This window comes from Gobius niger (genome assembly GCF_951799975.1).
Source record: "Gobius niger genome assembly, chromosome: 16".
Classification (NCBI taxonomy): domain Eukaryota; kingdom Metazoa; phylum Chordata; class Actinopteri; order Gobiiformes; family Gobiidae; genus Gobius; species Gobius niger.
In genome coordinates, this window is record NC_136867.1 from 14,491,971 (window position 1) to 14,503,250 (window position 11,280).

The following is an 11,280-nucleotide window of genomic DNA, read 5'->3' on the forward strand; positions in this document are numbered from 1 at the left end:
TTTTAATTAAGGGACCAAGACCAACCATTTGCAATAGTGATTTTATTAGAAATGGGTTATCATGAGCCATTGTCATGTTAAATTTTCTTGATATAAACTTCTATAAGAAGGCTTAACATAAGCACATAGTTATTAAAACAGTGGTGGCACAATGCTACATAGTAACTTTAAATATCTTCATGAATTATTTCTAAACAAAGGAAATGTGTAATTTATCACTATTAGCATTATTGTTATTGGTTTTAAGGCTACAATATTTATTAAAGTATGTTAAATAAGCTATTTGGCATATAAATAGAGACTCTAAGTGACAAGAAGACTACATATAAGCTACAGCGCAAACTCCCGTAGTCACAACAGATGACTTGATAATATTGAGAAAACATGTAACAGCTTGGCTTTCAAAGAATATTGTGTATAAAAGTCCACATTGTGTTTTCAGCTTATATATTATTGTGCAAACGATTCATGACAAAACTGCCTAAATATTGATAAAACTAGGACACTGTGTTTGACCTCTTGGCCTTCTTTAAAATGTCGCACTTCTTGCGATTTGGACGGCGACAGCGCTCATCAATGCTTGGCACACACTCGTAGTGCCACACCTCCTCCACCTTCTCCACAGGATACACTGCCTCTACATAGTGACGGATCAGCCTGAGGCGCACTGGGTCCAGCTGCTTCTTGTTACATGCTCCTGAATGGTTGTACTGTAGGCGCAGGTTGTCCTGAGTGAAGAGCTCAGGGAACAGCCGCACTAGTAACCGAGCAGCGAAGTTTCCCACAGACAGACTCTGCTGGACAATCTCCCGCACCTCAGTGTCGGAGAGCAGATACACTGAAGGAACCGGGAAGTCTGGGCTGGACACAGTCAGCTCATCCAGCGGTATTTTACAAAAGTCTTTGCTGCTTTTCTCAGGGGGTAGCGCTGAAATATCTGAATCCTCCCTGACACTCTCTGCATTGTTTAATTGACAAAGAAAGTCCTGATCTGCCTCTTGACCATAAAGTTTCCTTTGCTGTAAGTATGATCTCCTTTGCTCTGTATCACGTCTTCTACACCTCTCATCAAGTTTGCCCACAAACTCTAACATCCAAACACGATCATTGTTCGCCTGTGGATAGAGTAACTGCACATAATGACGGATCAGGTTTATTCGAACAGGGTCCAGCTGCTTTTTCCCAAGAGAGCCACTGCAGTTGTACTGCTTCCTTATATTTTCATGAGTAAAAAGCTCTGGAAACATATGCACCAAAAGTCGAGAGGCAAAGTTTCCTATAGACAAGCTACATTCATAATTGATTTTTAGCTGCTCCCTGGTCAGCAAGTATTCTGGAGGAACTGTGAAGTCAGGTAAAGGAATATCCAGATTGTCAAAATCCACAGGTGAAAGGAGGGACTTTTTGGACTTTCTATTTGATCTCTGACAATCACCAGCCCTAGAAATATCAATACTAGACACATCTTCAGAAAGATGACCAAAGGTTTCATCTGTGACGTTGTCAGATTCACTTGCATTTCCACTACTATGAGCACCCTCAAATGCATCCTCCATATGTTGAATACACATCTGCAGCCAACTGTCTTCAGGCACATCAGGAAAATTAGCCTCCATGTACTTTCTGATAATTTCCATCTTGTCGGAGTCCAGTAGTGGGTTCCCCATGCTTTTAAAACTGCTGGAACCTTCTAGTATTTTTCCTTCTTCAAAGAACTCTGGAAACAGACGATGCACAAGAAAAATCACAAAGTCCTCAGGAGTGGAGCATTCATTCAGCTCCTCAGAAGAGTGAGCACTGAAAGCCAGGTCTGACGAAGTGAGGCTGCCCTGCTGCTCCAATGACAAGTGCTCTTCCATTTCTATACCCTGCTCATTAATGAAATGAAAGGTTTGAGGCTGTTCAGATTTTATACCTGCTCCTGACATTGTCTGCTTCCTCAGCTGTCGCGCACTCTCCATGTCTCTGTGCGCCCAGAAGCGATTAAAAAAGTCATTAATCTGAAGCAGACATTCCTCCTGCCAGACGCTGTTACTCTTCACTGAAGGATAGCAAACCTCCACATAGTTACGGATCAGCTGCAAATGCAAAGACTCGATTGTTCTCTTGCTGGCTAAGCAGTCATGTGCACACTCCTTAGCTTTGAACAGCTCTGGGAAGAGATGCACCACCAACCGGCAGCCGAGCTCCCCAGCATTAGATGTCTGCTCCATCAACTGCTTCAGCTCATCACTCGTGAGGAGATACTCTGGAGGTGGCTGAAACTCCATCACCGTCTCAACAGGCTTGATCTGCTTCTTTATCCGCATTACTTCAAGAGTTAGCAAGTCTACTTTGCTATGTAATTGAGTCATACTTGAATTCAGGGTATTGAGAATAAAAAACATTTTTTCAATCAGTGGATAAAGACTAGAGTCTGTCTGTCCTTCCGATGTGGATATGTCATCTAACAGGCCATTTTCCTCTGTGCCTTGGAGCTTGGTTGAGAGGATGCTGTTGAGCAGGTCCGCTGAGCCTTGGCCCATGTGCTGCTCCAGACTGGGGGTGTTCCTCTTGTCCGAGATCCGATGGGAAATCCCAAAAAGTGGTTTTCTGTGGGACCTCTCTCTGGGCCTCTCTGTAAGAGATCCTCGTTTCTCTCCAGTGGTGAGGCAGAGGGGCTCATGGTGAGTGGTTTCATCTACTGAGGGTTGTCGCATCTAAATTAAAAAAAAGTCTTAATGAACACTGACTGAACACAAAACAATATACGACTACACAGCATAGTTTACCTGGCTGTAGATCCTTGGCCTCTTGTTGCTGATGAAGTGGTTTTCTGCTGACCGTTTTGGAGCCTCAGTTGATCCTGGACTTTCTGCTCCATGTCTGTCAGGTGGCCCACCAGTTGCAAAGTCATCCATTTCGTCCTTAACATCTTGTGCATGCTTCTTCTAAACAGGTAAAAAGGCATTTGTATTTCGCAAGTATTATTAGTAAGACTGAAAAAATGCTTGCATGTTTACCTTTTGAATACATTAGTGTCTGAAGCCAATCAGCTAAATATGTTACACAGAAAATACTACCTAATAAATTAACAAATACAAAAAAGTTTTTGGCCGATACCAAATAACTTAGTTTTCTTCATATTTCCTCATTCCTCCGTCCATGATGAACCCCTGAACCACAACATAAGACAAGGTGGCTGCAGCAGGAACAGGGGTCAACTTAACGCAAACTTATTGATGCATCAACAGACAACTCGATCTTTTACTACCTACTGTAACACAAGTAATCTCTATGATGTTAAGTTTTTTTTTTTTATGACGCGGCAGTGTTTGCGTGGACAGTGTCCCTTTTGATAAGAGTCTGAGAAAGAAAACACACGCATAATCAGTGTGTGAGCTCACCTTTACGCATCAGCACGACCCCACATGACAATTGACCACATCCTCTCCTTTTAGCAAGGCTGTCACAGCTCTTTATTTGGAGAAAACGGCTCTTGTTGTTGATGTTTTTCTCGCTCGGATTCAGTGCCGTCTCGCGTGACGTGACGTAGGGCGCGCGTATTGTGTCACTTCCGCGCAGCTGTGGACAACTCCAAGAGAGGGCAGAGTGTGGGGTAGTCTATGGGCAGGGACAGGGTAGGCTATCTGCAGTCTGCTACTGGCCCAATGCAATTTGACATTGAAAACCAAGAAAGTTAAGAAAAAATGGACTTGCTCCATATAAATCACAAACTACTAAAAAATAAAATACAATGCCCCATTCTATAGACTAGTTTAGATTCTGGGAAAACACAGGCTAGCCTTGGCTACAATGTGTATGAAGGCGCAACATGTAGCCTATAAATAGCCTATGTGACTTGCGTCACAATAAGTAAGAGTTTGCTTGATTTGTTTGATTTAGTCATGAAATAGAACTTGGTCTGCTGTAAAGTCACATAAAGTATCCAACATTGCCCCCGTGTGGAATTGACGGGGGACTGCACGAGATAGTTGGAAAAAGAAATATCATATACTGTATATACATACATTCATACGTCCATACATACATATATAGGCCTATGTATATTTAAAAAAAAAAATCCCCTTATAGGCCAAAAGGCAACATAATAGGCTATGGTCCTATAATTAGGCTGTAATTAGGCCTATTTAAAGAAAATCAAACTTAAATTGGGTCTAACCTTTCGGTCTTTTTTTTAGGACCATAAAGTTTAGAGATGATGATTTATTTATATATGTTTTAATATGTGTGGGCTAATCATTAATGATCAGTTAGCCTATAGACTAACTGATCACACTGGGACTCCGTGTGTTCTGTCCCCATCCACAAATACACCCGTACAAAAAGATGTTATAACAAGGCAGCATGTGCTGGTGTGGTTCTTGTTACTCCTCTAATGAGCTGTTTCCATGGCACTGATCTGTCAGCCAATGGAGCGCGCCGCCCTGTGCGCGGGGATGCACGCGCTGGGGTCAGATAGGCGAAGGTTTCGGAGGCGGGGCCACGCGCAGTGCTTAAACCAGGGGAGAGCTCGTTAAAGTGTCATTTTTGGCCAAATATGCTCATCCATGTCAAGGAGGCCAGCCAGCCATACTGTTCCCCATCACTGGAGAACGACTTTCATCTATCACAGTCCGCCATAAGATCACATTAGCAGGTGTTTACTGACAGACCATTCACTTGATGACAAATTATATTTTAATACCACTCCACTCACATTTTGTCCTCATTTTACACACAAGCCCTTTCCATAATGGGGTCAGAGAGATCATATTGAGAAAGAAGAAAGTATAAAAGCCCAATGGATAAGAGCAGAACAGCCAAACTTTTTTTTCCAGCTTTCCCAACATAATTGTATAACTAAAGGATTCCCCATGAAGTCTTAATACAACTATCTTTTGGTTGATCGTAGAGATTTATCCCTCAAATCCAGCACTGTACTCCAATAATCCCTCTGCCTAAAGCCTACAGCCTACAGCCTACAGCTGGGGTTCTCAAACCTTCCTCAAGTGCCTCCTCATAAAATAGCCTCTAGTTTAGTCCTTATACTTACTTGACCCAAATTGTGTGAGCATACTGAACTGTATGGATGAACTTGGGATGTGAAGTGGTCAGATATGTGTTCTCTTCTGTCTTTTTACTGCTCCATTGCATGATGCTTTTAACTGTTGCTTTCCGTCTTTGTACTCTTTTACAGGGACGGGCTAGACGCCTTATGTACATATAACATTGGCCACCTAGTTGATGGCAATGTTTTCTGTGCAATCCCTGCTAAATAAACAAATAAAAAAAATGTCTGCAGATTGTGTGCAGCTTGTACATGCATTGTCCTGACCAAATATATGAACAAACATCAGCAAACAAATGAAAGCATAAATGAAATTGGGAAATATTGTAGTCGCCTATTCATACATGTGGTCTAGGAAAGTAGTGAACAAGAAACCGGTGATGCAAGGGTGAGATACAAGGTTGGGCTTTGTGGAATTTACTGACAAAATTGAAACCAGTGCTTCTTCCAATATAACAATTTGCAACACGTTGGTTTTGCTTTAACTTTCAACTACTTTCACTTTTGTTAATAATTCATAAGCAGCCTAACCTCTTACCCTCTGCCTTAACCAAGCACATTTTCTCCAGTTCGCCAGTGTTATGCCTCATCTAAGACCTACAAGACCTACACGTTTTTGTCCCACTTTTGAAGCGTTTTTTTTGTTGTGTTTTTCTCTCTTTTTTGTTGCTTTTTGTGGCGTCTTTTTTTGACTCATTTTGCCGTGTTTTTTTCACTTTTTTGTGTCTCTTTTGTGGCTTTTTTGTTGCTTTTTCATCACTCTTTAGTCGTGGTTCTGTTGCTTTTTTATTGTGTTATTGTTGCTTTTCCGGAATGTTTTTGTCGTTCTTTTGCCGCTTTTCATCCTCGCTATTTTCACACTTTAAAAAAAAGAAAAAGCTCTTAGATTTGAGTAAAGCCAAACTGGAGAAAATGTTCTCGGTTCAGGTGGAGGTTAAGTGGTTAATAGAGGCTGCATGTGTCGCGGCAGTAGCAGCACACCATTCCTGTGTCTGGTTAAGAGATTTTCAAGGTCCAATTGTGCTTATTTATGATATACAGATGATGAACGCTGCGTAAATGTTTTCTAAATGATTCATTAGTATTTAGCAACCTTTACAAATCAATAGTATGCATTGTATTAAGCCTTATGCCTATCTCTGTGTGTCACATTGCAGATTGCTGTCAGACAGAGTTTGGTCCCTGGCTTGAACACAGTGGCCTTTGCATCATTGTGTGTATGCGTCTGCATGTACCGTATGTGTAATGGAATCTGTCAGACTGTGCTGACCCGCTCTCTCCACCGGCCCCTGCTGTAATTACACCAGCCAGCGTCATGGGCACACCACGGTCACACTCTCACACACACTTCATGTTTTGCCTATAGTCCGGCCAACTTTTGCTTTCATGATACTCAAGACACTATTTGTTGGAAGTTGATTTTTCGAGAATTGGCCAATGTACCTCTATGGGCTATTCACTGTTTTTGGAATGAATAGAAGTAAATACAATACTCTAATGCTGTGAAAGCAAGTAATTTACCTCAGTAAATATAGAAGACATTAAAACTATATGCCAGTTTTTGATTCATTTGGATAGACCGAAGCAGGGGTGTGTCCAGGTGTGGCCAGTGGAATTAATTAGATTTTACTTAATAATTCCAATGCAAATTTATCAGAGTACTGAAATTGAATTCTCAAGTATAGTTTATCTTGGTCCTCATGCCAACTGAGAACAACTCAGGCAGCAAAGGCAAATTCTAGTGCTGAATTCTGGCCTGTCTTTCACCTCAACTGGATCTCTGCCGTTTTCACAACAAATCAAAAACCCAGAAACTTTTTTTTTCTTTGAGCCCAGAATGAAATATGAAGATTAATGCAGCAATGTTGTCAGGACTTCCACATTAAACACTGTGCTGTACCACTGGAGGAAGTCTATACCTTTTGATGTAACACATTAATTCTATCAAATCCACTGCAGTGACTAGTTGATTTCTGCTGGGAGCATCTCTGCAACAGTTTCATTGCACAGGCCAGAGCTCATCTATTTATAAAGAAAGTTTGGTTCATAACTATATTTGTCATTCTGGCAGTGCCCCAGTCTCCCTCCTTGTTTGGTCCTTTTAACTTTCCATGTAACTTTGCTCATGTCTGCTCACGGCGAGGCTGAATATTTTATGAAGGGCCCGAGGCTTTCCCTGGCACATGCTGTACCTCGCTGTACCCAGGAAGCTCAAACAGTGGAAAGAAAAACACAGGAGGAAGTGGACGCGCAAACCAGCTACAGAAAGGAGCATGTTTTAGAAAGACTTCTCGCTTTCTGTCATCCAAAGTCATTGTTTTACGGCTTTCAGTGTCATGCCTTCCTTGCCTCTCCACTCTCCAGCTCCGTTTCATAATTAATGATAACTATTTACAAGATGACGTTAAATGTATTTCAATCAATCCAGTTTCGGACAGCTTTGGGGATGTATAATTTAGTGACCACCAATATTTGTTGCATGTTGCAGGTGGAATCCAAACAGCCATAGGACACGTGAGGTACAGCCTGGACATTGCAGGGATAATAGTGAGAGATGCTACACTACAAACACAAAGTCCAAAAACAAGTCTACCAATTCATGAAATCTTTGGACAATGCAAGGAAGTCATCAGTGTTGATTTCTGATAATTCATTTCAAAAGTAGCTTAGTTACATCACTGATTACTTGATTTTAAAAGTAAGTTAGAAGTAAGAGAGTGCTTTTATTCGAATAAAAGCATATTATTTTACCTCATCCAGTTGTGCCTCGGATACTTCATTCTCCTCATTCATCTTATTCTGCCCGTTCCTTCTAAAGAGCACCTGGTACTACTACAGTATATACACGATCAAAATCCAGTGAGCACCTCCGGCCCCCTCCTCATTTAAGTTAGAAGTAAGCTAGATTACAAGTTACTTTATTGGTTACATTCAGCAGCTCCCGGCAACACTTCCTCAAAATACAGTCTGAGACAGTCTGGTTTTGCCAATACCTGCGTTATTGGAAATGCATCTTAGCAGTAACATCAACAATGCTGTGATAGATTCAGAACAGTTCATGTCGTGAGTCGTCTTCATGCTGAACAAAACAAGTATATACAGTGCCTCTCGTTAGTATTCATACACCTTGAACTTTTGCACATTTTGTCATGTTTACAACCCTAAACATAAAGATTTTATTTTGATTTTTTTACTGAACGTTCACACACAAGTAACAGACAACTGTGAAGTGAAAGCAAAATGATACATGATTCTGTAATTTAAAAAAAAAATAGAAAAGTGAAAAGTGGGGCTTGCATAAGTATTCATACAGCATTTTCTGAGTGCATTAAATTGCCTTTAAAACATTTCTAATGACTCCAGAATGTTCACACCTTGGCCTGACCATTAAACAGAGGCCACCTGTGTGTAATCTACTCTCAGTATAATTTCAGCTGTTCTTTTAGGCCCTCAGAGCTGTGGTCGGAGTGTATCGGTCACTAAACAGCATCATGAAGGCCAAGGAGCACCAGAGAGGTCAGGGATGAAGCTGTGGAGAAGTTTAAAGCAGCCTTAAGTTATACAAAGATTTCCCAAGATTTGAACATCTCCCGGAGCAACTGTTCAATCCATTGTTCGGAAATGGAAAGAGTATAGCACCACTGCAAACTTACCAAGGCGTGGTGCTCCACCTAAAATATCAGAGCGAACAAGGAGAACACTGGTCAGAAAGGCAACCAAGTGCCCCAAGATAACTCTGGAGAAGCTGTGAAGTCCTGCTGCTGAGCTGGGGGAATCTGTACATGGGACAACTATAAGTCGTATCTACACAAATCTGGCCTTCATGGACGAGTGGAAGAAGAAAGCCATTACTGAAAGGAGGCCATAAGAAATCCCGTTTTAAGTTTGCTAGAAGTCATATGGAGGACACAGCTCCATGTGGTCAGATGAGAGAAAAATGTAACTTTTTGGCCCAAATGCAAAACGTTATGTATGGAGCAAATCTGACACTGCTCATCGTCCTGAGTGCACCATCCCCAATGTCAAATATACGGGGGGGAACATCATGCTGTGGGGCTGCTTTTCCTCAGCGGGGACTGTAAGAATAGTTGGGAAGATGGATGGAGCCAAATACAGAGACATTTTGGAGGAAAACCTGCTGGAGTCAGCAAGAGAACTGAGGCTGGGGCGGAGATTCACCTTCCAGCAGGACAATGACCCTAAACACAAAGATAAATCTACAATGGAATGGTTCAATAAAAACATATTAATGTGTTAGAATGGCCCAGTCAAAGTCCTGACCTAAATCCTATTGAAAATCTGTGGAAAGGTCTGAAAACTGCTGTTCACAAACGCTCTCCTTCTAATGTGACAGAGCTTGAGTTGTTTTGTAAAGAGGAATGGGCTAAAATGTCAGTCTCTACATGTGCAAATCTTGTACAGTCAAACCCAAAAGATTTGTGCTGTTATTGCAGCAAAAGGGGGTTCCACAAAGTATTAATGCATGCTGTATGAATACTTATGCAAGTCCCACTTTTCACTTTTCTATTTTTTGAAAAATAACAGAATCATGTATCATTTCTCTTTCACTTCAAAGCTGTCTGTTACTTGTGTGTGAACGTTAAGTAAAAAAATCAAAATAAAATCTTTATGTTTAGGGTTGTAAACATGACAAAATGTGCAAAAGTTCAAGGTGTATGAATACTAACGAGAGGCACTGTATTTCTCCTCAAGAAAATGACAGAATAGTAACTCACAGTGACTTGGAAAAGTAACTTTAACCTTATTACTAGTCTGCAAAAAGTAATGTGTGTGTGAAAAAAGTAATCAGAGTAATGCGTTAAAGTAACATATTCTGCACTCACACAGCCCTTACCACAGTAAGTTATCACCAATAGGCCTCATGCTATGAGAAACTCTTGAATATTGCAATTATGTTACTGTGATATTTTACAAAAATCATCATCATAATATTGCAATAACAATCATTTGGTGATATATAACGCAGTCCTTATCACAGGTATAAAAACCCAAACTCAGTTCCTGCCATGTCCAGTGCTGTGTCCTTCAGGTGTGGAGGGTGGTAGTGTGGCAGCACCCTCGGCAGTGGCCTGGTTTCACACCTCAGCTGTCCCCTCTCCGCAGACAGCAGCCTGGGAAACCACAGGCCCCAGGCTGGCGCCAGTCTGCAAGCTTAAAGCAGGGCAGCCGACCGATCAATACCTCTGCATTTCCTGTCCATTTGCTCAGGTCTCTTCATTAATAATTACTGCTTGGCGGAGCTTCAGTGTGCTGGCTGGCTGGGATGAGGGGAGAAGCTCAGTGACCTTTTCCCGCCCCTGAGTTGACTTTACTCACACTGGTATTGGGCACAGGCATAATCAAGTTGTTCTGTCACAACAAATTGCAATTATGGCCTTTTCCCTTAGTTTAGACAGCAATGACGTAGATACAGACACTAAAATCTGTTGGAAAGGCAGGGATTTGTGTAATTTTAATTTGATGACTGGTCTGGTGATTCCTAAACACTTGACTTAAGCAGCTGGAATTCTTATTAATATCATTATTATCATCATTATTATTATTAAAGGTTTGTGGTCTTTATAAGACAAATTTCACAGTGAAAAGGGGTAAAGAGCTGGGAGAGACGTTCAACAAATTGTTGGACTTGGGAGTCAAACTCACTGGGGTGGGCAAAGTGGCCAGATTATTTGAAACAGTGTAATTCCTATTCTGGAGTAGGGGTCGCTACAATTACAATGAACAAACAATAGCTTCGGATTATTGTTTGGTAAATGTCTATGACAAACACATGTTTGATACAGTACATTCGGTTTTAAAATTCAAGAGATAATTATTGTTTCTCCTACATCAATGGTTCTCAACTGTGGTAGCACTGGTGGTACTTGGGCTTCTTCTTCTCTACTCATCATCTGCAATTCTAGGCCATTGTTATCATTACAGATCTATTTATACAATTTAGACCCGGTTTAGTCCTGATTTGTTATTAATCTTGGTCTGGTGGAACTTCGAAGGTAAAAGATATTATAACGAGGTACTTGGTGTGAAACGTTTTTACCAATATAATTATGCAAGTGATGCTGATAATTTCCTAAGACCCAGGACACGCATGTCTCTAAACTGGCCTGGTGTCGCCTCGGGATCCCCCTGAACAGCTGGAGGAGGTGTGCGTGGATAGGGAAGTCTGGACATATCTGCGCAGACTGCTGCTTCCACGCCCCTGCCCCGGA

General features: G+C 41.4%; 1 protein-coding gene across 1 annotated transcript; it reads right to left on the minus strand.

The window, feature by feature from the left end:
* Positions 1–137: 137 nt before the first annotated feature.
* Positions 138–3,606, minus strand: bend3 (BEN domain containing 3). Its single transcript, XM_079573174.1, has 3 exons — positions 3,387–3,606; positions 2,772–2,930; positions 138–2,699 (listed from the first exon to the last, which is right to left on the minus strand). The coding sequence occupies exons 2-3, from the start codon at positions 2,898–2,900 to the stop codon at positions 498–500; spliced, it is 2,331 nt and encodes a 776-aa protein (XP_079429300.1). The 5' UTR covers positions 2,901–2,930; positions 3,387–3,606; the 3' UTR covers positions 138–497.
* Between the last annotated feature and the right edge of the window lie 7,674 nt (positions 3,607–11,280).

Excerpts from the sequence above, each read along its gene's own strand:
- bend3 (XM_079573174.1), bottom strand. The coding sequence starts at position 2,900 with ATGGATGACTTTGCAACTGGTGGGCCACCTGACAGACATGGAGCAGAA. Across the intron at positions 2,700-2,771 it reads GGCCAAGGATCTACAGCCAG|ATGCGACAACCCTCAGTAGA; the intron begins GTAAACTATGCT and ends TTTTTAATTTAG.